The 26172-nt window shown below is 47.2% G+C and overlaps 1 protein-coding gene across 1 annotated transcript in view; it reads right to left on the reverse strand.

The window, feature by feature from the left end:
- The window catches only part of Adgrv1 (adhesion G protein-coupled receptor V1), a gene marked incomplete in the record, with an annotated part of 436569 nt that overhangs the window by 55804 nt on the left and 354593 nt on the right, over positions 1-26172 (reverse strand). Inside the window, 1 exon segment of the mRNA XM_013512957.1 lies at positions 3515-3672. Within this exon segment, the coding sequence (XP_013368411.1) occupies positions 3515-3672 (158 nt within the window).

Here is a 26172-nt window from a genome sequence, read left to right on the forward strand (position 1 = left end):
GTTTATCCGAAGCCAAATGTACTCAAAATGCTGAGCTTCGCCCTTTGATAATCAACGCCCCCTTGCGAAGCACATCTACTCTGCAGAGGGACTGGTCTGGAGCGCGGCTGCACAGCATCCGTGGAAGACCCTGGGCCTAACAAAATGATGAATGCAGACTCCTCGGTGACCCGTGCTGACGCTAACTGTCCCTGTCACCGAACCTGGAACACCAAGGTGGGTAACACTCATCCCGATTATCAAAAACAAATTGGTCTTAAAGAGACTACACATCGGACCTTCCTTCCCATAATGCATCTCACTGGCCGTTAAAAATGGTTTACAAGTGATGTAAAGTTCTGATCGAAACTACCTGAAATGTAGCGAGAGCTGTAAGTAGGAAATCGTATTTTTATAAGAAACGGGGATTTGTTCCTAGCTTTCATTTGTTCCGAGGCAATATATTTTTCATCGTGCTTTCTAATATTCTACAAATGCTCATTTAGTTTAACAATGCACGAGCGAGACTCACTAGACCCACACAGGGTATGACCTCGGGTCCTCAGGGAAGGGGCAGAGGAGGCTGCTGTGTCTTCCCCGTCTTCCCAAGGCGCGCCCAAAATTATGCCGCCTGCTGCCGTCGAGCGCCGCCCAATGGGAAGGCAGCTCAGAAACACACGGTGCTGTGCTCCCACCCACCTTCTTCACCCATCTGCTACCAGCTCTTCCCAAAGTCACGATGGCCGTGGAAGGAAACGTTCTGAATCCGTTCAGGACATGGAGGCAGCCACGACAGTGTCCGGAGACGGTCAGGAAAAGGGACTCCAGAACTGCTCCAGAAAGCAGCGGGAGCCGTGGACGAGGGTGCGCAAAGCCAGGGGAAGAATCCGTGGGGGATGCGTGGCAATGTGTCCTTCACCGTACTGAAGACTTGAAGCCCAGGTCTGCAGAGAACGACCTGCACCAGCTTACACCATGGAATCTGCTCCTGAGCGGGGCCTGTGCCACGTATAACAGGCTTTTGAGCAAGGTGCCCCTTTTCTGGTAAATGTAGGTATTTATGTCAGATGCAGTTACACTTTTGTCTTTAATTCTGGAAAAATTTTCACCATTCCCCATTCTTTTCTCTTGACAGTCTATTCTTAAGCCTTTGAGGTTTTCTTCCTTTTTAAAAATGTATTAACTTATTTGGTTTTTGACAGGGTCTCACTGCATGGCCCCTGAACTCACAGTGATGCTCTTCCCCTGCCTCCCAAGTGCCGGGATTACAGGTGTGTGCCACCACGCCCGGCTGGCCCACCCTTTCCTTTTCTTTTTCCTTTCTTTTTCTTTACCTTTTTCTCTCCCTTTCTCTTTCCTACCTCTGTGAATTCTTCAATTTTAGCTTTAGAATCTAATCTAGTCATTCCTCCTCTGTCCCCCACACAGTTAATCTCTAATATGAAGACATTTTATTATGTCAACAGTGCATTTCCCGTCGTGATTTCTGAGACTGTTTCACATCGGTACTTGTGCATGTTTATTTGGCTTGCTAAGCGTAAGTGCTCTTCACGGACATGTGACCTTGCTGTAACAGTTGAGTTGCCATGGTTCCCCTGTGCAGACCCAGCCAGCAAGTGTGGCAGGTCCCGTGGGTCACAAGGCCTCAGTACTCCGTGTAGGTCAGGCTGGCCTTCGACTTGTGGGCATTCTCCTGCCTCAGCTTCCTGAGTGATGGGGCTTAGAGACATGTGCTGCCTAAAACTGTAACTTGAAGTAATATTTCTGTGTGCCCAGTGATCACGTGCTGAATGAGAGTGAATAGAGGGTCTGGTTAGATGCTGCTACCCTAACACAACCCACAAACCCTACAAAGGGTCTTTAGGAGTAAAACAAAAACTTTTTTTGTATCTCCCCTGACCCAGTTCAGGCACTGGGGTGCTTTTCCGCTACTGGGTGACGACTTGTGAGTAACGATATCTATTGAGCCCTTAACAGTGGTTCAGACGCAGCTCTAGGCTTTCACAGATGGCCTCCTGCTTGAACTCACACAGGCCCTTGGGTGTAATTCCTCTGCTCCTCCACACCCCCGTGGCGCCCCAGGGCCTCGCTGCTCACAGCGCTCTCGCGGCTGCGGCTGTCCCAGTGGTTGGCTGTTGTCCCTCGTCTGGAAAATCCCTTTCTAGGAGACCCCGATCTCAGCAGCAGGACAGAACCAGATCCCGAAACCTGTCTAGGACGGTGTGCAGGGAAGCACGAAGGGCGGAGGGCGAGGTGTGAGGGGGAGCAGCTACCGGGCAGGCCTGGTGACACCCGCCCCGGACAGCTGTCAGGGCGGCCAGGGGGCCAGTGCGAGGCTCAGCCCTCGGAGCACACAAGGCTTGCTGGGAATCTGTGCAAGTGACTCGTTGCACACGCAGTGACTGCTGGAGGAGGAAGGCGTGGGGCGAGGCCCGAACCTGTGAGTCACTCACGGGGATTTACACCTCCAGGAGGAAACCCCGGTGGTGACACCTATAGCCGAGGAGAGAGGCCAGGAGGGACAGACAAGCAGGAGGGGTAGGGGAGCCATGGCCATGTGCTGGCTGCAGAGCTGACTGTCCAGCCCAACTGCACTCTTGTTTTCTGAGATAGGCTCTTGCTATGTAGCACAGGCTGGCTGGAACTCGGGCCATTCTCCTGCCTCAGCCTCCCAAGTGCTGGGATTATCTAAGTCTCCAGCTATGCCTGGCTCCCCTACTTTTTTATTTCCCAAAATAATTTCCAAAGTGCAAAGACACCTCCTTCCACACCTACGAGAAGCGCCCGACTCTCGCTTTCTCCCTGCAGCCGCTGAGGGGTGTGTGGCTCAGGCGGCGGCCGGTGCACCCCTCCCGCTGCCCCCTGGATGGGACGTGTTGCCTCAGCATCACCCCCGGCTATCAAGTCACCAGTCTCCACACTGACATGAGCACGGCCCCAGGGTAGCTAAGCTCAGGAATCGAGGGACGGGACCCTGACACGCACAGCAAGCTGCGGCCTCACCCTCAGCTGCTGGGAAGCAGCACCTCAGCGGCAGGTGAGTCTGGGGGCTCCCTGCTGTAAGGACCTCATGCTGCAGCACAGGCCCTGCTACAACCAAGGCTCACCTTGGTGCTCCTGTCAGCTACACAGGCAGGCTAAGCCTGGAGTCCTAGGATGGACTTGGGACTTCTGCCCTGAGCAGTGTGGATAGAGAGGTCGTCTCAAAGCTCAAGAGCAGAAGCACTCCCAGCCTTTCACACAGCAGAGCTCGGAGACCAGAGGCCCTCGGTGCAGCACAGAGGGACCTGCATGTCGGACATGAGCTGGCACTGGGCAGGGGCAGTGGGCAGCTCAGTGACCAGCAGCCGGCTGTGCCAACTGCTGGCCCCTAGCATCGCCGGGTTTCCCCGTGACATCAGGGCTGCTGCAGAGCTGCACTCTACCAAGTCACGATTTCTATCTGAATCCAGCGGAAGAACCCTAGGCTTTTATTATTATCACTTCCCAGCCCCAAACACCCATCCTTGGAGCACAGGGATCGCTCCTTCCGCACCTGTGGCGTTGGTCCTCCCTCTGAACACGTCGTCGTAGGCCTTCCACTGCAGCTTCACCTGGTAGGCATGCACGAACACCACGAACGCCACCACCAGGCACGCCAGGGGCGCCAGGCCGGCAGAGAACAGCGCCGCGTACACGTTCGGGATGGAGCACCTGAAAGACCGAGGGGCAGAGCTCAGACAGCTTCAGGACACGCGCCACCTGCCGCCCGCCTCCTCCCTCCCTGCCTCCCTCACTTCCTTCTTTCTACTCTTGATCCTCCTGTCTCAGCTTCCCAAGTACTGGGATTCCAGCCCGCCTCCATGGCCAGCTAGAAGAAATAGTCTCTGAACTCAGAATACGTCCTTCACCAACATGTGGTCTCTTTCTCTTGACTGTTGGCAAAGTCAGTGTTTGGTTCGCTACATGAGCGCTTTGTTAAAGAGGCTGCATGACTCAGTCTACCCATGGCGGGTGCTGGGCAACATTCAGCTCTTGGGACGCTCAGAAAACTTGGAGAAAGGTTACGTCCAAGTCGAAGCGAGAAGAGTACACCGTGACCATCTCCGAGAAGCGGGCCACCCAGCGGTCCGTTAACACTGCTCCAGGGAGTCACAGGCAGTGTGGACATCTGGAGGCTGGCCTCGGAGTGTGTCTCTGGCGGTGGGTGACTGCAACTTTGGTCTTAACCTCTCTACACCTCCTCGTCTCTAAGTAAGATCAGAGCACTCGCTACAGCAGAGGTTGATTGTGAGGATTAACTGGATGAATTCTCTAAAGCAACAAGTAAGTTTTGTTTAACTCGTCATGTCTAGACTGAAAAGACAAATGCAACCTACCTTTTTCACACACACACACACACACACTTGCCCATCCCACACACAAAACCACACACACACACAGCGACATAGGATCACACCGCAGGACCAATGTTCTCCAGAACACAATGGGAAGCACTGGCTTACACATGCCCAGTTTATATTTCAAATCAGCAGATGGATTGTGAGGAGGGGGTCCCAGGCCCTTGCTACTTCCTCCCTGGGTGAGAGGGAAGCAGAGGGCCATTAAGTTTTGTGGTCACTGCATCCTGCCAAGAGCCAGTCATGCCTGTATGAACCTCTCCTGACCTCCAGGTGGCTCAGGGTGAAGTCTCCTCTCTCTCTCTCTCACTTTGGGATGAGCTCACACAGAAAATACATGACGAAGGACCGTGTGACTGCAAGGAGCAAAGAACAAAGCCTTTCTTTGCCTCACTTTTCCTGCTCCCTCTCCCTAGCCTCCCCACCCCTGGGGAGCATGAGGGTGCAGCAGTTTCTACATGCACGTGTGAGGATTCTCGGCCCTGCTCTGTCCCCTCCGCCATCTTGGTTTCTGGCTGACTGGACGGCAGCTTGATCTTTCCTCAGCTGTACACTTCCTCGAGAGCCCTCAGCCTCTGGAACATGCAGGCAACTGTCCACTGGGAAGCTACACTGCATGATTGTATCCATTATTCTTGGAGTTTAAAGAAAACTGTAAGTCCTAACATCAACACATTCTGCATGTATTTTGGATACACTAAAATTACCAGGAAAATGGTCTTAGAGACATAATTGAAACTTTTTACTCATAATGGACAATTGTTCTTCACACAAAATCTTTTGCAAAATATCTCAAAATTGAAGGCTGTTGACAAGATTGTCATTATCTAAAATGATGCTCTTGAGGTACGTACCCTTTCACAGAAAGGACATACTTCCTGAAAGTCATAAGACTACACTTTTAACTTCAAGAAAGCTTACTAGCAAGGAGGGGCTCTTCTATTTTTCCTAACTTCCTTTCCACTTCTAATATATAATATCTATAAACCTAGGTTACAGTAAAGCTCTGAATGATTGACTTTGAAGAAAACTCAAGAAAGCAAACACATAACCTGTTAAGAAACCTGTTAAACCTCACAATCCCAGATACAGGCAATTAGAGAAATCCCCATTGTTGCAATTTGGGAAAGTACCGCCTTGATTTCACACTGAGACAGAGATGCATTATTAAAGACCTTGGACCTGCTAAACATAGTCCTTGTGTGAACAAAACACATTTTAAAAGATATTTGAAAGCCTACTCCGACCTGCAAAGGGCTGTCAGGATGGATTTCTGCTTTTGGACTTTGATTTGGATGGCGCAAAGCCAGAGCCTTTCCCTGTATACTCATCTGCACGCAGTAGGGCCCACTTCTTTTAGGTAAAGGACCATGGTTAAGCAAAACAGGCAAATGTGAATGTCCTCGACAGCCACACACTTTTGTACTAACAATGGTGCTAATGTTGGCTAATATTAATTGTACACTAGCTTCAAATGATTACTTGATTTTTTCACTTGAATGATGGATCCTCTGACAATGACCGGCCTAAGCATTCTTAGGTGAAGTCAGATATAGGCGAAGGAACACACATAGTTTTCACTGTCGTATTTTTTGCCTTGAAAAATGTCATCACAAGTTATGTCGGGGACAATTACTGAGCCTGTGGTGACTTGCCCTAGGAGTAGAAAGACTTCACACAGTGCTAGCGCATAGGAGTGACTGTCTGACACCCACACTCTCCTGTGGTAGCCTGAAGAGACGGTCTCACCTGTCCACTGGAAGAGCTTCCTAGAACTTCCCCTTGTCTTAGGGAAGGATCCTAAGAGCAGAGGCCCAGCTCATGACGCCCCATCTGCCTTAAGAATGAAACCGACAAAGTGGAGCACTGGAGGGCAGAAGCAGCTGGGCTGCTGAGAATCTCCCTTGAGATGCTCTTGTGAGATGAAGCTCATTCTTGCCAGAGAAGCGACAGCTGTCTCCTTTCCTGTTGCTTCAGAGACCCGTGAGTCATGGCCTCTCTGGGCAGCGGCCCCAGACGCGGAGTGAGTCCTCGGTCCATCACCGCCCCTCGTGTGAGGTGAGCCCCACAGCACGCCCGTACGGCAGGTGTGACCTCATCCATGGCCCTCAAGTCGAACTCAGCGACTTGCCTGATATGTTACCTCTCAGGGATTAGGGAGTCCAGCGACACTTGCAAAACACATTTGCAGATGAGTGGGCCCACGGGCAGGCCCCAGGCCCACGGGCAGGCCACCGTGCAGAGCCCCGCTCAGGCCTCTCAAGCCACAGCAAACCGGTGGCACGGCCTATGCCACCGCAGCTTCCCCGAGTTACAGCTCCTACTCTTTGCGTCTTATTTTCAATTCCCTCTGAGCTTTTCCTTGACGGCTAACAGGCCTTATTCTAACTTTCCAAGTGATCTTATCTGACTGGGGATTTCTACAGATACATGATACCGTTGACCACATATATTTAAAGGTACCTAAATAAATGAACTAGAGCCTATTTTGGGGGGCAAGGGGCTCACCAAGCAGGATTCCCTCTAATCCAAATAAAGCACAGGTCCACATCCAAGTAGTTTGAGGACTGGATCCTGCAAATGTAATTCGGGTTGGTAAGAAACTGTACATAACATTTGAGGAGTTTCTGAACTAAGGCTAGGAACAAATTCTTGGAAAAACTGAATGTAAGAAATGAGCAGCCTGAAAGCTATGCGCCCAGCAAGCTGCGGAAGTAGCTCGTTAATGTGCTGGCAGCTGCCCTCCAGGGCGGGCCTGGCAGACCCCAGAGGTGAGGAGGAGGCCATGTGGATTGGCTTTCTCTGAAGGGCCAGGGGAGTGCGCTCCTCGGAACTCCCAGCTCCCCCGGCCTCAGGATCCTGGAGCCTGTCCCTGTGGCAGGACGTGCTGAGGGTTTTGCAATCACATGACTAACTTTTGCTGTTCCCTTTTAAACTTTCATGGGTAATTTTCTTCCTGCATTAAGGATAGTCTGAGTGTTTCCAAATCTTGTCAGGAGTCATCCTTGGCTCTATTTTTAGCCAGATGCAACAAGCAGATGCCGGCCACCACTTGTTTTCTTTCTAAGCCTTCCTTGCTGCAGCCCCAGTGCCCAAGGTCACTTTCTCGGTCAGTGAGCTTGTCACCTCCGCCCTCAGCCCCTTCTACCTTCTGAGATGTCTTCCCTGGCACCTCCTCACTAGATTTTTATGAAAAGGCGTGGAGTGTTTCAGCTTCTCCATTCCTGCATGAGACCAGCCCGGACAGAGCTCAGAATCAAGGTGTGGGGAGACATGGGCTCTGCCTGGCCATGGCAAATGCCCGGGTAGATGCCGGGAACTCATTGTACCTGAGACTGTGATTCGAGTTCATTTAAATTATAATTTAAAGAACAAAGTGACCCCGGCAGGCTGAAGGCTTGAAGAAAGCTGCCGGCCAACTTCCGGGTTGGAGAGGTAATGACAAAGGGGATACCAGAAATGAAACAGTAATACATGTTTGTTTCCAAAGCGGTCTCTGGAAATCCATCTTCCTGAGTCAGCAAGAACAGTCCTGCCTTCCCTGGGCTGTGTCTCCTTAGTTTTCTGTAAAGTCTTGGGCAAAGGCTGAACTTGCTGCTTCAACCAGTGCTGTCTTCCTGCCGGCGCAGTCCTCACTTTACTTTGGTGAGTAATGGGCTAATGCCAGCTTCATTCTATACAGTTACATGAGGCCTGGTCAATCCAGACTTTTTATATCATGTAGTGAGAATCGGTTTCTCCCTGGTGCACAGTACAATATATCTGCTCCTTGGTTTATTAGTTGAAGGAGACAGATGTTACTCATTATGTGGATGGTTATCATTTATGAACAAAATCCAAGCCAATACTTATGATCTCAATATTTCTTTACTTGTATGCCCAATTTTGTTTACAAAGATGATACTCTTATTTAACACGCATTTTTATTCACCTGTGAATTCATATGCATGTATGTATTTCTTGGTCCTTCCAGAATAGAAGAAGCTTAGCAAAGCAGTTTAAATACATTGACTTTTTTCTTTTCTTTTTCCTTTCGTACTTGGGGTTGAACTCAGGCCCCTCACACTGAGCTATATCCCATACCCTTATTTTGAGACAGAGTCTTACTAAGTCACTAATTTTCCCAGGCTGGGCTTGAATTTGAGACCATCCTGCCTCAGTTTCCCAGAGTGTTGGGATTTCAGGCATGTGCCACCATGCTTGGGGACATTGACTTTTTTTTAAAAGGAATCAATTTATGAAGACTCAGAGTAGAGTGGAAATGACAGTTGGGGTTTAACATAGTACAGTGTTCATGCCAAGGGGTACCAACTGAACTCTGGAATGCATTTCCCTTTAAGTTTAAACTTGAAACAAAAATATTATTAAGATGAAATTGCAGATAAACGCCCCACAGAGAAGTCGAGTGTTAGGATAGCGCGTGGACTTAGGGATGGTGGAGAGAGACGTACTCCAGTATTTTCCAAAGCTGAGTGTGCTGAGCAGTTAAGACCATGCTAAATATGATAACCTCTACCTTGCACAATACCTGTGGAGACTCCCTGGAAGCCATTCTTCCCCTGACAGTACAGGCTGTGGTGGAGCTCCAGAGAAGTCTGCAGCATGATTCCTGTTGCCTGTGCTGACAGTTGGGGAGAGGACACTAACTGGTTGTGGGGTCCCAATGCGATGGGAGGCTGGAGAGAAAACACTACAAAAAATGACTTTGGCCCCAAACGGCTCACTTGATTTTTGACAACCCTTAGGCTGTAACTACTTGTTAGATCCTTCTTGCGTATCTGTCTTCCAGAGAAACCACTTCAAAGATACTACCATGTATTACAGCAGCCACTGATATTTTCCTACTAATCTATCCATAACTCTGCAATGTTTGTATTGTTCCTATCCTATTTCGTAAATGGATGCATGTCTATCATTATGTGTTTCCTACAACAACCACTGAGAAAAGTTAATGATTATTCAATAGGTCACTCATGTATAGCTCTCTTTATTTTCTTTAGAAGCCACGTTGAAGATACCAAAATACAGTACAACTATTGATAATCTTGTTCCACTTTTGTCTGTAACTCACTATTACTTGTCTAATTGTTTTCCTGAGAAACTATCTTGTAGATAACAATATGTAAAACAATAACCATTGATAATTTCCTACCACTTCGTCTGTAATTTGGTAAGCCCCCACCCATTATTATTTATCCTTCTTTTACTCTTTAAAATAAAAAAAAAATATGATAACCTCTGCCACTACCACCGCCGCCACCATCAGCAAGCACTTAGTACATGTGACGGGGGGCCCGATCCCTGCATGCATCATTACGCACAGACAAGCAACAGTCCTGCTGGTTCTACTGCACGGAAGGGGTAAATGCCACACAAGCTATAAAATGCTGAGCTGCGTCCACAGCCTCATCCGCCTTTCCTGCCACCCCCACAAACCTAAAACGAGTCCTCCGAGTGCAGCCCAGGACTGTGCAGCAGAACAGCGCTTGCTTTCAAGGGGGCGAGGACGCAGACAGACGCAAACGGTGTGGGGGGCACACGAGAGACAGGCCCGCGGTCCCTTCTGCTGCACCTGCACAGCCGGGGTCTTGGGAAGGGGGACCCTCAGCCTCCCGCACAGATGACAGCTCCTCGATGGGCTCCTGAGCACACCACGGCCCTGGCTCGCCCCTCAAGTCCAGCTCGGGCTTCTGCTCTGAGGGAGCAGCTAAGCGGTCAGGGTGCACAGAGGGCTGGAGCAGATGCGCAGTGAACATGGGGACAAACAGACAGAAACAGCAGGGAGCAGCAAGGGGGCCAGGGAGTGTGATGCCAGCATGATCCCGACTCCCGGGTCCTCAGGAGACAGACTGCAGCTCGGTTGCCAGATGCTGATTCCGGGGCTGCTGGGTCCAGCTGTTTTGGACACCCACAGGAACCCCCGTGCCCGCTCCCACCCTCTCACCCTTGAACTTGAAGCGATGCGCAGTGTGGCAGCCTGTGAACAGGGTGCCTCCAAGACATAGCTCATGGAGATGCAGGGTCCCGCACCGTGGCTGCCTGCCTCAGCCTCGGCTGGAGGATCGTTGCTAACTCACCACTGACACTGCCTCGGAGAGAAGCCAGAAGACCAAAGAATGAGACGCAAGCTTGCCTTTAAACACCTGAAGCGTCCTCGTTCGCTTATCTGGAAACATTAAGGAGAGAACAACGTGGACAGAGCCACAGTGGTGCTGTTTCACCCAATTAAGAAAGAACAGACACAGTATTTTGATTCACTGAGCAGTAAGCTGCCTACCATTTTGAAGTAGTCAGACATCCGTGTATATTAAAACACCACCTCATCTTGTACGCAATTGGCTTTGGAAGAGTAAGCACGAGCAAAAAGGCAAAATATATAGAAGATCACTGCCAAGGTGAAAAACGGATTCCAAATATGTATAGGTTGGCGATAGCCAATGAGAAAACTCTGCAAGTCACAACGCCCCAAGTGAATTTTTTGCGGGAACTTCAAGCCTCAGCAGTCTGCTCCCTGCACAACCTGACGCTGTGTATCGTTGAGCCCACTTAGCTGGATGGTGCCTGCCGACTTCACGGCCAGGCGCGTTCCCACGAGCACGCTGGCATTCCATCAGGATCGGGTCAGGCTGATTTGCTGTTTTTTTTGTTCCGTGTTCTCTCATAAAACTAGACTGTCCAGGTCTGGAGAAGGCCACTGTCCTAGAGCACTGGACGCTGTCTTGCCCTTACCGCTTCCTCCCAAGCCTCTGAGCGGACAACGGCGCTTCCATGACTAAGCACACCACCTTCTTGTGTCCGATGATGGTGAAATGACAGGCATTTATAATTTTATAAAAACTAGCTTGGCAGAAATAGCCACGAGAATATAAGACGTATGTTCAACAATATCTCAGTGTCATCTTTATCTTTTTATATCCCTCTGCACTCATCCGATTCCACAGACACAGCTGCGGACACGGAGCTGCAGCTACAACGGCCGGGAGAGCAGCTTCCGATGAGGGCAGGCCCGTGTTCCTCAGGCCGGATGCAGTCCTCTCTGATCTTCGGGTTATGCTCCAGATGCAATGACTTGCTTCTTATTCTTATCAGAAACTCTCTACATAAAAGCAGTTTTTATTCTTCACCTTTGAAACCTGTGATTTCAGTGAACCCAAAACATGAAGGAACGGCTTAGAAGAAATGAGCTCGTGTGACACTGTAGCATAAATGTTATTTCCTTTTTCTGAAGAAAAGCTTGTGGCTTTGGAGTGGGCCTTTCCAAACACTCTTTCATCACCTTGTGTAAACGAGCATGACCACTATGGAAATCAGTGTGGAGAGTCCTCGTAAAACTGAAACTAGAAATTCCACTTGATTCCCTTTCTAGGTGTCCTCCTGAAGGAGTTAAAGCTATCATACCACAATGACCCATGCACAGCACAGCTTGTAGTCACTAAATCTTGGAAGTGCCCATATGTCCCTTAACAGATAACAGATAAAGGGCCAGGGATGTAGCTCAGTGGCATAAGAGCCTGCCTGGCAAGCGCAAGGTCCTGAGTTCGATTCCTGGTACCAAAAAAAAAAAGGTAACAGATAAAGAAAACTTAGTTTCTGTACATAACAGACTAGTACTTAGCTATAAAGAAGGATACATTCAAGACATTTGTAGGAAAATAGATGCACCTGGAAGACAATGCTGAGTGCCATAAACCAGACACACAGCTCAACACTGTACGGCTTGAGCAATGCAAAGTACAAACAAAGAGCAAAATAACAGACTGATACAGGGAATCAGTGTGGTAGATCTTTTGCAAATGGGCTGGGGTCCAAGAAACTGAGGCAAGAGCAGGAGGCGAGTGGGATATAAAAAGATTTGAGAGGCCGGGGATATAGCTTGGTGGTGCAGCGCCTGCCTGGCAAGCACAAGGTCCTGAGTTCGGCTCCCAGTACCCCTCTCCCCAATTAAACATTTGCGAGGCCTCCTGTGCACACAGCCAATACCCATGAGGAACGCAACCACTGCATGCTGCAAACACGAACTAAGTAAAATACCAAAGATGCTGACAGTGATGTGAAAAAGGGGAGGGGCCATTTAGAGCCGGGTGGGGGCAGTGGGGCGGGAGAAAAGAAGGAAGACGCATTAAGCGCAAGTGCCCACCCCCACGCATGGCCAGCGCCAAGCACAAGTGAGGAAGGCCCGTCTCCACTGAGGAGTGTCGCCGGGGGCCCCTCTGCCAACGACGGGGATATCTGAGAGGTTAACAAAAATCCTGCAGTAATGGTGATGATTTCTCAAAGGAGCAAAAATCATCTTGTAGCAGAATAACACAACTGCTTCTAATTCTTCTTCCCCGGCCACAGAAAGTGGCCCCATGGCATTGCTCACAGAAGTAGGGCCCACGGATCCCTCCGGCTTATTCAACAGTGTCCCTGAAGGTGACTAGCGTTCACACCCTTGCCTCGTGCCATGTACATGCGACAGGTTACAGCTCACTGGAGCCACTGGTTTTCCTAAGTGACGCCTTGAAATCACTACAAAATTGCTCCTGGATTCAGTCCCCCCCATTTAAAATACACCGTGCATTTCCTGGAATGACAGGTAGAATTTTAGTCAGAAAATCTGAAAATAGCAGCGGCACTTTATCCATTAAGGAAAGCACGCTGGTGAGCAGGAGATGAGGTATGAGTCAATCATTTGAGGTTAGCATCTCAAGTTGCAGATAAGACAGTCCCGTCTCAGCGCTGTTGTGGAGTTTCCATTTTAATCTGGGTACCCTGATTTTTTTCCAGATTATTTTTATTGAATAACAGTTGTGCATATTTATAGGGTGTGAGGTGATGCTTTGATGCGAACAGGACAGAAGCCGCCTTACACTTCTGTCTGGTTCTGAGTTTACTTTTTGAGTCTAAACTCACTTCTGATAACCACAGGAAGAGTGTACCTGTGTGAAAACTTTGTGGTAGCTATCCTGTGTGACAACTGCACAGCCTGCATGCCGGAAAGACTTATCTTGTGAACCCTTTCAAGAAACTTATAAAAAAATATTTTTACCATAAGGAAAAATCTATTTTTACCGCCTTAGGACTAGCACATGTTATTTGTACACAGCTGTAAGATTAGCACGGGTTGTTTGTATCAAACTCCCTCCGCCGTGAAAGACGCGGCCCTGGCTGCTCTGTGGTGCAGACTGCTGGCTGCAGCTTGTGGGTTCGGCCCTGGGTACTGCCCTTTGCAGAGCTGCCACTTGAGCTCCGCAACTGTCTGTGACTGCCGCTCTGCCCGTCCAAATGCCCGCTTGGCTCCCTGGTCTCCAGATCTCTGTGTTCTGGTGCTGCCCACTGGACATTCCCACGGCGTGTTGGCCAGGAGGAAGGAAGATCCTGCACCCTCGGTGCCACCTCTAGCTTCCGGCTCTGCTGTGGGTGACCTCCCCTCTGTCTTGCTGTGAATATGACAGGTGCTCAATAAACCACTGCATTTGGGAGACTGCTTGACTCTTGGGACCTTCGTTTGACAGACGTGCCGCCTCCCTCTGGCTCCTCTGAGCTGCATGGTAGCCTAAGTCAGAGGGCCTTTGGCCTGAAGAGGGGCCTCTGTGTCCACTCGCAACATGCTTCAACACGTGTGCACATGTGTAGTGGCAGAATCAGGGTGGTTCCCTATCCAGTTTCCCTTGCCTTGCTATGGACTGATAGTCGGGGGCTGGGAGACCTCAGGAAGCGGGGTGACCCTGACGTCACGGGGCACATGACGGTGTTCTCCTGAGTTCTTGGCAGAAGGCTGTCAGTGAAGAGCAAGCCTGGCCTCGCCCCGCTGTCTCTGCTTCTTGGCGCCAGGTGTGACCTTGCTCCTGTGTGCAGTGTCACTGTCCTGCATGCCCTGCGGTGAGGCCCCCAAGGGGTGGACCTCAACACGGAGCCTGGGCTACGCTACTGGGACTCTGGCCCTGTGGAACTGGTAGCTAAATAAACCTCTTTTTTTCACAAGTCTACTGTTTCAGAGAGAAAAAGCTAGCCAGCAGGTGCATTCATCATTTATGGTGGAAGCATTCAAAAATTTCTCTTTCAGTGACTTAGAAATCTCCAGCACGTTCCTGATGGCGATCATCACCCTGCAACACACAGAACCCCAGGACTTTCCTTCACATTTGCCAATCCGTACCCGTCGATCCTCCTCCCGGTCTCTGGTACACAGTCCTCCACTCCGCTTCTCTCAGGTTCACACTTTTAGATTTCGCATGTGAGGAAGATCACGTGGTATTTGAATTTCTGTGCCTGATGCATTTCGCTTAACATGACACCCTCCAGGTCCGTCCACAATGTTGTGAATGACAGGATTTCGTCCTTTTGTCTGGCTGCGTCCTCTTCTCTTTTCTTTATCCACTCACCCACTGCTGTTTAGGCTGATTCCAAATGCTGCTCTTGTGAATGTGCTGCAGCGAATGTGGATGTAAGGGTGTCTCTTCTCCTTCCTGATCTCCTTTGCCTCAGACGCACGCTCAGTGTAGTGCGCTTGCTCGGTCATCTGGTGATTCTAGTTTTGGTTTCCTAAGGAAGCTCCACACTGTTTTCCATAACGGCTGTGCTAATTTATGTCTCCACCAGCAGTGGATGAGAGTTTCCCTTCTCCACAGCTGACTGGGAGTGGTATCTCAGTGTGGCTCTCCTTTGCATCTCCCTGATAATTACTGACATTGTACACCTCTCCGTATGTGTTGGCCACTTGTGTGTTTTCTTTTGAGAACCTCTCTTCAGGTCTTCTGCCCCCTTTTCATCAGATGATTTGGTTTTTTAGACGCTAAGTATCTAGAGTTCCTTATGTATTCTGGATATCAATCTCTTGTCAGACATATAATTTGCAAAGGTTTCCTTCCATTTCATGTATGTTTCCACTCTGCTAATTATCTCCTTCGTTGTGCAGAGGCTTTTAGTTTGATGTGATTCCATTCGTCTGTTTTTGCTTTTGTTGCTTGTGCATCTCAGGTACTTGCAAAAAGTTCGTTCTCAGACCAGTATCAAGAAGCATTTCCCCTACGTTTTCTTCTAGCAGTTCCATAGTGTAGGTCTTATATCTCAGGCTTTTTCCATTTACCATTTACATGATGGAGGTAGAGGTCTACTAGAGGATATTCAGTTTCCCAGCACCACTTACGGAACCTTTTACCCTTTCCCCAGTGTGTGTTTTGTGCCTTGGTCAGAAATCATCTGGCTGTGAAAGTGTGGGGTTATTTCCGGGTTCTCTGCTCTACTCTATTGGTCCATGTGTCTGTTTCACGCCAACCCACGCTACTGTGATCATCACCGCTCAGAAATGCATTTTGAAGTCAGGGAGTGTGACGCCTCCAGCTTTGCTCTTTTGCTAAGGACTGCTTTGGCTCTTGGGGGGTCTTTTGTGGCTCTGAATTTTAGGACTGCTTTTCCATTTTTGTGAATAATGTCACTGACACTTGGATGGGCTTTGCACTGATTCTGTAGATTGTTTGAACGAGTATGGACACTTTAACAATGTTAATTCTTCTAATCCACACACACACAGGATTTTTCCATTTATTTATATCTTTCATTAGTTTTTCACTGAACAAACATGTAAGGATGTTCGTATGTGCTGAGAAGCAGGACAGCAAAAACACAGTCTAAGCTATTTAAACACACTTAGTAGGCTCCTATTAGGTAACTTCTGGAGTTGTCCCCTGATGCTACTAGAACTGTTTTTCTTTATACATCCTGGGATGTGAGTATGGCTGGAAACTGAAGAAATGTGAAGGGCGTAACAGTTTCCTTGAGATCTTGGAGCAAGGAAATAAAATGTTGCCGGACGGGAACATTATAAAATCCCACAACACACTGCCAATATGTCAAGGATATCCGCTAAATGGTTTGAAAAAGAGTAAGAACTATGGGTCAAAATACCTGGGGGAAACTTGAGATCGATGTCAGGGATTAATTTCAGAAAGGGAAAGTAAAACTGGAAGAAGACAGAGGCCAACGTTCTACCCACTTGCTGGGAAATTCCCAATATTGAGAAATGGCACATTTCATTTTCCTGGAAACTTTGCAGCCATAAGGTTTGGATTGCAAAAGATCAGCAGTAACATGTTAAAAGTTCCAAGTTGGACAGGCGGTGGGGAGACGGGTATCAAGTGATCTTTACGATATATGGAAAGACATTTCTAAAACAAAATGATTTTGCAGTTGGGGTCTAATGTTAAGCAGGAAGCCAGACTACCAGGGGCCAGACTACGAGGCACAGTCCCAGGAATACCACTTACTGACTCTGTGCTTTGGGTCAGCGTTTAGCTTCTCCAAATTGCAGTTTCCCAAAAAATAAAACAGGGCAAATAACAGCATCTACCTCACAGGAGGGTACTGAGAATCAAATGTATCGACTCAAGTAACGACTCAGATCGGAGCTGCAGGTGCTCAACAAAAGCCAGATGTGACAATTATTATTATTATCATCTGTGACTGAGCCTGACTCCTCCCCTGTGGGCTTAGAATCTGTGTCTAAGGCAAAACAGAGACGAGCAGTGGAGAGGGAGGTGTGGATCCATCCTCTTTGTCTGTCAGGAACGGTGCTGAACAGTGCGAGTTCACTAAATGAAAAACAAAGCTTCTAACCCGGTAGTCAGGGAAGACTCCCTGGAAGGGGAGTGGAAACCAGCTTACTCATTCCTGATTTCTTACCAACCAGCAGATGTTTAACGTGACTCAGTCATGCAAATAAGATTCTCTGCCTGTGTCTACATCTCTGGGTGAGGGAAAGGAGGAAAACTTTCCCTTTGAGGCTTTTCCTCATGATTCATTTGTGCTTCTGCAAAACCAGTGTTAAAATCTGATTCCGATCTAAAAGTCAAGGTAGCTACGGGCCTTACAGACAGCGGCAGCTGAGGCCCAGGGAACCGACGGTCCATGGTCACACGCGTGCCGGGCCCTGAGTGTCAGCCGTGGTGGACGCAGCTGCCAGCTCAGGGCTTGGGCATCTGAGCTGATGGCTTTCACCTGCCACCTCCAGAGAGGGCAAAGGCTGCTGGGGGAGAAGTCATTCCCTGGTGCCTCTGTTTCTGGTTGGGAACCGAGGGAGGATCCTGGGTGTGGATTTCCCCTCCCCTTGAGCTGCACTAGAGAGGACACAGCACTTCCTTCTTTTAGTAAAACGTACCATAAGCTTTTCTCAGAATTCTAGAGCTACAAGGGACACTGCCCTGGTCCCCCTCTTGCTTTCCGAGTGAAGAAAAGGCACAGAGAACCCTGCCCAGCACGCAGCTTCTGAGCCCCTCGCTGTGCTCCCCTGGGGCTCCAAAGCACACCAGGAGAGATCCGTAAGTATGATGAATGTTTAACTTAAGAATTGTTCCAGCGAAAGACACACTGAGATCAGTTCCCCTCCAAATCCTCTCCCTTGCTTCAAACACACATACGCCATTGTTCCCGCTACTCTCGGAAGCAGCTCTGGAGTCCTTTCACGAGTGCCTTCAGTTGCACTGTTATGGCTGCCTCCACGTCCTGAATCGATTCAAAACATTTCCCTTTCATGGTCCTTCGGGAAAGCGCCAGAATTTGCATGGTGCCAGATCCAGTGAATAAGGCAGATGAGGACACAGCACCCCGTGTTTATGAGCTGCCTTTCTGCTGGAGCACCCACCAGTTTTTATCACACCTCATAGAGACACTCATAAAGGAGGACTTCCAGAACGGCTTCGGAAACCAACCAGCATGGTGGGATAAGTATGTTTGAAGCGAGGGAGAGGATTTTGAGGGTGATTCATGGCAACGTGTTTACTACAGTAAAATTTCTTAAGATGAACATTCACTATTTTGAACACATCTTGTAAGTCAGACTTGATGGGAAAATAACCTGAAATCTTCTCAGGGATAATATTCTGCTGATATCACTTGAAGAAAGTATCCTTTTTTTTTTTTTTTTTAACTTTATCTATGAATTTCTGGAGGTCAGGAGAATATGGAATAAATCATGGCATAAAACAGGGAATATGCGCATTTCTCAGTGTTCACTAGCAATGATCCAGCGCCTAAAACCATACTTGTCTCTCCCATAAAAGTTTTTAGTAACACTTGCAAAATATAAAAATTCCAACAAAATAATGCATTTTATTCTTTTAGAGATATAGCAAAGAGCAATGGATCCAAATCTCCAAAACATGCTGGCTTCAGTTGAACAATATTTTATCATAAGGAATTTATTTTTGTCACGAGGATGTTCCTGTTATTTCCAAATCCTGCCATTTCAACAACAGGATTTCAGGACAGTGAAGCGAATGGGAATAGCAGAGTGATATTAATTTTTGAACATATTCATCAATGTCTGAGAAAAATCCAAATAGTCTAAACCCTGCCTTAAAGAACTAAAGGCTGTCTCTTTAGGAACTTTCTTCTCATTTTATACAGTATCAGGAACTTATATTTGGTAAGGATTTTGGCCAAAGTGCTAAACTTCTCAAATGTAGCCCAACTTCATAATTATAGAGCTAATGTCTACAAAAACTTTACTTGATGATGTTACACTAATTTGTTATTGTTCTTCATTTTTCTATCTTTAAGTAAAAGTTGCACATGCTGCAAAATTGATTTTTAAAACTTGCAGAAAATTCAAGAGTGTTAGATGCAAGCTAGCTGGGAGTCATGCCCTTTGCAGTAATTTCAGATTGCAGCATCTTCCCCAGAGTTGGGTGGCTTTCATAGCCCCTGTGGACGGCATCACCTAGGTGTGCAGAGAGAAGCCAGGAGGAGGAGACTTCTCTAGATCCACCACTTGCTGAAGGTCCCCTGCCTACTGTGGTCGAGAACAGAGCTCCCCTCACTGGTCTTCCACTGTTTGGGGCACTCCAAAGTGAGGGCAATGATTAGCAACGTTGAATATTCTGTCATGTACTTATTGGGCACCTGTCATCTTTGGAGAAGTGTCTCTTCATTGCCCTTTTTTGATTGGGCCTTTTATTTTGGAGGGGGTCTAATATTTTGAGTTCTTTATGTATGATAGCTATTAGTCCTCTGTCCAAAGAATAGCTGGCAAAAAATTTTCCCCTTTGTCTAGGTTGTCTCTTCACTCAGTTGGTTGTTTCCTTTGCTGTGCAGAAGATTTTTAATTTTATATGATCCTGCTTATTGATTCTTGGTGTTACTTCTTGTGTAACTAGGATTCTGCTCAGAAAATGTGCCCATGGCTACATCTTCAAGAGTTTTGCCTATTTTATCTTCCAGCAGATTCAGTATTTCTATTTTAATGTCTAGGTTTCTGATCCACTTCAATTCCATTTTGACTTGACCTTGTACTGATGGGACACCCACTAGTGATGTCCTGTGGCTGGCATTCATGTAGCGTGCATTTATCGAGTGCCAGCTGTGTACACACTTCTTGCTGTGCTCCAGACACACAGTGGTGAACAAGACCTTCCTCCTGACCTGACCTGGAGAAGGTCAGGGCTGGCTGAGGAGGGGTGGAGGCTACGCAGTGTGTTTGTGCAGGGCATCATGTGTGAAGGCAAAGCCACCTGGAGAGCGTGGGAGCACAAAGGATGAGCCGGTCACTGTGTGCAGGGCAGGAGGATGATGACATGAAATGGAATTGAGGGGACACCTGCTTCTTTAACAGCCCCATCTGAGCCAGTCTCAGGGGAGCTGTATGTCCTTTCGAGACAATGGCAAAGAAAGGGCAAGGCCGAGACATTTCTCAACTTTGCTTCCTGTTGCTTCAGGAATCATCTGTGCTCTTAAAAAGGGAAACAGGGCTTTAGATTTTCAGGAAGATAATATAGCTGTGATTAATCTGTTCCTCTGGGGCCATAAAACTTTCAAGGCCAAGGATTTGTGTATGTGCCTCCATACTGGGGGGGCCACAACCCAAACATAAACATACAGAAGCAATATAGAGATTTGCTAGGTGCAAGGAGCCCAGGGCTGAGTCGGGTACTAATTGGAAAAAGGGCCCAGAGCGAAAGAAACATCACTCTGTGGGCTCTGTAGCCCTGCCTGTGTGAAGAGGGAGCGGGGGCAAAGCCCTGGAGAGCCAGCGCGGGAGAAGTTCAGAAGGACACAGAGGACTTAGGAATCAGGGCCACGGCAGGAAAGGAGCGGTTAGCGAGCCAGGCTCTTCTCTGTGATGAGGACAAGGTAGCAACCACACATCAAAGCGGGGTGGAGGGGCCTCAGGAAGGGGAGTGAGGTCAAAGAACTCAGCATCCCTGAAAAATTCCACTCTGCTTCATGAGTGAACAGAAGTCCACAAGTCCAGGAAGCGCGAGGCCGCGATCAAAGCGGTGAGCTGAAGGGTACCCACCAAGCAGAAGTTCTGAGGCCAGCAGTGGCCTTGGTGCTGTAGGATCTCCCTCATCTTTTCATTCTCAATTTGTTCTTTATGATAAACAGGAGTCTATCCCACATATAACCGGGGCCCTCAGAATGCCAGGTCTAGAAGCAAGGCCGCCCACAGCGTGCGCTTAGCTTGAGAAGGTGGAGTTTTCAGTGCTATCAGGCAAAGCAGAGCCGAAGACGCTACAGCCCATTCAACAAAGGCTGCGACAGCACAAATTCAGAACATTTGATTCTAAACTGCATCTTTTTTAGAGGAGAAAGGTTCAAGAAAATAGGCTCAACACAGGGGAAAAATCAGATGTCTTATTCTTTGCAGTTCCCTGCTTTCAATCCTTGTAAAAATCCAGTGCGGAGATATCAGTGTTAATGTTTATATTTGCTTAGGTTTTAAGGTAGGGCACTGCCTCCGGCCTTCTTTGAGATTAATTTTTTTTTGAGACAGGGTTTCACGATGCAGTTCAGGCTGGCCTTGAACTTGCAGTGATCTTCCTGCCTCAACCTCCCAAATGCTGGGATTATAAGCATGTACCACCATGCTTGGCCTCCTTGAGATTACTTAAAAAAAAGAAAAAGGAAAAAAGAAAAACAAGAGCTAAAGTAAGTGTGGTGGCACACACTTGTAATCCCAGCACATGGGAGGCTGAGGCAGGAAGTCTGCCATGCGTTTGAGGCCTGCCTAGGCTATGTAATGAGTTTAAGGACAGCCTGAACTAAACAGCGAGACCCTGTCTCCAAATAAAAAGCAAACAAACAACCAAACAAAAAGAAAAAGGAGCTAATGAGTTTGTTGTTTAAGGTGTAAACATTATCAAATAAAATAGTGCCAAGTTACTGGTCATAAAACATGACAAGTAGTCTTCCATCTACGGTTAGGTAAAATGCTGAGGATTAATCTGGGGATGGTGGTGAACACCTGTAGTCCTAGCTATTCAAGAGGCTGAAGCAGCAGGATCTCTTGAGCCCGGGAGTATGCACCCTGGACAACATAATGAGTCCTTATGTCAAAAATAACAACAATAAAAACAAAGCAAAACAGAACAAAAAACCCAAATAACAAGTCCCGCCCCTACAAACACTACTAGTAAATGATTAGGATCGTCTCCTACCTTTCAAATGGAAGAATTTGTTACGCAGCAAACATAAGACCATTCACTAATGGAATCACAATGAGGTTCTTACTGCAGAAAAGTTCACGGGCTATAAAAATAAGGGAGCTGAATATAATTTTCACAGGTATGTGGAAAATGTGCATGCAGTCAGCATCACCCATGGCATGAACTGAAGTTCATACACCGTAAAGTCAAGTTTAGCATTTGTGGGTGCCACACGGGGCCTTTCAGGGCTTGAGATTTGATATCTCGTGCTACGTGTTGTGTTCCACACAGTCTCTGATTTAATACTTGCGATAAATCTGTGAGGCAAGCACTATTACCTCTACTCTGTTATTTAGTGAATATTTATCGAGTACCTGTTCCAAGGCTCCAGGGTTAGAGCAGTGAAAATCACACAGACAAGAAGCTCTGTCTGTCTGCTTGGAGCCCCCATTTTAGTAGACTGTACTTTTCTTAATTCTTATTCATCTAACCTTGCCTTGATCTAAGCCGCTAGCACTTTAAAGCACTAAACTTCCGCTTGGACCACAGCTGGAATGTGACATGAAGATACCCGAGAGACAGACAACAGGCAAAGTATACAAATAAACAAATGCGCTACACCGGGTGGCCTTGATGCTGCAGCAGGAAATAAAACAGGATAAAGACAGGAGAAGTGTGGGGAGAGGCCCATTTCCTGTGAGAGGCAGGAGAACTACACAGTGTTCTAGTCAGGTGCCCAGCTGAGACCTGAGACACAAACGAATCGATAAGCCACACCTGAGATGTGTCTTTTAAAAAATTTTTATTTTTATTAGTCCGTGTTTGCAGTACGTAGTATTATTCCTTGGTGGAGCTGGTGCATGGACATGAAGCATCTTGATTCTTCTCCCGCCGGCCTCTTCTCTTGCTTCCCTTCCCATCTGCAAGTGATCTAGCTCCCTGCTTGCGCTCGCTGATCTTTGATCGTGCCCTTGGTTTATACTGTGGGCTTCCCCCGTAAGCGAAACCGTGGGGTATTTCAGCGTGCGTGCCTGACTGACGTCACTGAACGCTACGGTCTCGATGTGCCATAAAGAAAGGTCGGTTCGAGTCACTTGCACAGATGTCTCTGTCTCTGTCCTCAGGACAAGACATAACAGGTTGTTACAGCGGCCTTCTTACCGACACACTGCTGCCCGAACAACTCAGGGCTCCTGCCGCTGAGGCAGGACAACCTAAAAATGCCTCGCCAGTCGGGGAAGTCCTACCGCTTCACCTCTCACACCGAGGGCCCCCACTGCTACGACCTGAGCACAGACCCGAGGGGTGCTTCGTTCCCTCATTCTTTATCAGCAAGACTCAGAGAGAGCTGTGAGGACCCCCGCTAAGTCAGCACACTCCTTGCTGGGCCGTGTCGCTGGTAGGGTGCAGGTTTAGGAGCTTTTTCCAAATCCCACAGTGCATGCTTTATGCACTCTCTCTTCAAAATAACCCAGACACATGAGAGATTTGAACTTTAAACTTGTCTGAGGTTGACATCTTTGTTCTGTTTGAGGCCCCCTCAGTTGATTGTAATTATACCTTAATTCCTAGTATTTGCCTAAACATAAAGTGAATGATGATACTTGTCACAATTCTGAACTGACATTCAAGGTGACAAGTGACCATGTGTGGTCACTCAAGAGTCATATGCACGTACTTTTTAAATGTTTAATTTATTTATTGCAGATGGGCTTCCTCAACCCAAGTGCAACGGCAAACAGAAACACTGAAACGACACCCAGGATCTGGAGGCAGATTTATTTTTTATCAGTGGGCAATGACAGGGAATCAACTGTCCCTCAAAATGTCAGGCCCCAAAGGCTCAGGGAGGGAGGTTTTCACGGGGCTGAAAGGGGAGGTACAGAGGCCGAGGACTTGGCCGTCTTTGATTGGTTCTTATAAGATGCACCACAGTGACCAGCTATGCGGCACAGAGACTGGCCGTTTCTAGGAGACAGAAGTAACAGGAACTGAAACAGGAACTATTGCGGGGGGGGGGGGTGCATAAGCAGACCATGTGCAAAGTTTAAAAAGAAGGCTTTTGAGAATGCTAGACAAATTTGCTGGAGTCCTAAGTGTGAAAAGTTCACTTAGCTTAGACTTTAAATTCTTCCAAGGAACACAGAAAATACACACTAGGAGAGAATGATTTAAACACTACCTGCTCTTGCAAATCTGTGAAGAACACACGGAAATACATGAGTTGGAGGGAAATCGAAATCCCTAAGTCCTCTACTTCCTAGGCTGTTCAACCTCTTCCACGGTGGTTATGTACATTATGTCATCATCAGGTCAAAATCATCCCGAGATAAACAGTACATAGAAATTAACTATGCAGGCCCATTGTTGCTAATATTGCATGCACAACAAATGTATTTTCTACTTTATAAACACTAAAAAAATCTTAAAACATCTTTTAAATGTCAGTTTATGGCTTCTTCTGACCCAGTTTGCCCCTTAAAGCCTTCCTTCCCAAATCCTATACTACTTTGTAAAGGGAGATGCAGTGTGTCATATGCTCTTAAGTGGCTAGAGAGTTGACCATAATTTAACTAGTACTTACTCCTAAAGTTAGTACTAAGCCAGTGTTGTGCTATGTAAACTCTGTGGTAAAGGAGACAGGCTTAATAGTTTACCTAGAAATTATTTTTGTATCTTCACATCATACATCTCTATACACTATATTTTTGCTAACATGGATAACTGTCATTTGATTCAGCTCAGTTGTCTTGGTCTAGTATTACTATTTAAGGGAAAGCAGAAGGTATTATAAGTGTGGGTTGTCATGTGTAGGTCATTCCACCAAGCCTGGATTCTTGAATAACTTGGTTATAACCCAGTAGCCATCATCTATCTGTGGGGGTGACAGCAGAGAATAACAGCCAATAATTTCTCTGTTAGTGTTGGCTACTGGATGAGGCAAAAAACTGAAACTTTTTATGGTTATCATTTATTTAAATCTTTGTACAAAATTAGATAAATCTTTTTTTTTATTTTAAAGAATAAAAGAAGGATAACATAATAATAGGGGGGACTTAGCAAATTACAGACAAAATGGTAGGAAATTATCAATGGTTATTATTTTACATATTATTGTCTACAAAATAGTTTCTCAGGAAAACAAATAGACAAATAATAGTGAGTTACAGACAAAAGAGGTAGGAGATTATCAAGAGTTGTTGTACTATACTTTGGTATCTTCAAAGTGGCTTCTAAAGAAAATAAATAGAGCTATACATGAGTGACCTATTGAAAAATCATTAACTATTCTCAATTAGATAAATCTTACTAAAATGGAAAGGAAGTTTTAGTAAAGACCCTAAGGTATCAGACACCACAGAAAGCTGGGACAAGAAAAAACACTGCAGAAACTTGTGAATCTACATAAAACTTTGCGTGTTAAGAGTGTTTAAGAGTAAAAGAGAAAGAATCAGAGAGTACGAAAGGAAAGGTTTCTTATGTGTGTCTTTGTGTGTGTGTGTGACAGAGGGAGAGACAGAGAGACTGAAACGGCGATTATGCCAGTTGAGCTGAACACCAGCCTCCTGGTTTGCGGGATGGTTATGAAGCGTCTGGCAATGACCCCCACTTGGAAAATCTAAATTGCAGGAGGCCAGCTGTTTATTCCAGCAGCAGGCTAGAAGTGGTATTAGGTTGAGTAAACCCGCACTTTAAAGTTCACTGGGTCAACGTGTGACCCAGATGTTTCTGGCACGTTCCCATGAGAGAGAACCAGCACAAGACGGTTCCAGCTGTTGGCCAGCAGGACCTCCTCGAAAGGAGGAGGCCCCCAGAGAGGCTGCAGGTATTTGTGGTTTGCTAGCTGTTTTGCAAATAAAAAGCAACCGTCCGGGGGGTACAAGCCAACTTTTGAGAGTAATCATGAAATAAATAAGTCAGTATTTTCCTGCCTCTCTTTCCTGTCCTCTCTCCTGTATTCCAACCCTGGAGAGCCAGAAATAAAGACGACTTAGCGGGGCCGAAAGCTTTACACATATGTGATGCCTAAGGAAGACCCTGCTGCTGCCAGACTAGCAGCTGAGTAGAGAAATTAGCAACTGACAGTTCCCGGGGACTGGACTTGGAGATTATGATTTGAAGTAGCCATGGACCTCCCATTTTCAAAGAGTGACTGGGAATTTCACAAAGTTTGCCAAGGTTTTACCTAGGGGCAGAAGACTTGAATTATAAAGAAACACTGAGTAGCAAAATAATGCCCCTTCATGACTAGATTTCACCAATCCTAACAATCTGTTATGTATGAAAAGAAAAAAAATTGTGATTGTGATGGCTGTTGGTCAGAATAATTCCCTTGATTTATCAGATCAGGGTAATGAGAGGCTCCATCATCCCTGTAAGATTCTCAGTAGGGGACTAAGTCTGTTAGTTGA

This window comes from Chinchilla lanigera, unplaced genomic scaffold, assembly GCF_000276665.1.
Source record: "Chinchilla lanigera isolate Chin_1 unplaced genomic scaffold, ChiLan1.0 scaffold00017, whole genome shotgun sequence".
In the NCBI taxonomy this organism is placed as follows: Eukaryota; Metazoa; Chordata; class Mammalia; order Rodentia; family Chinchillidae; genus Chinchilla; species Chinchilla lanigera.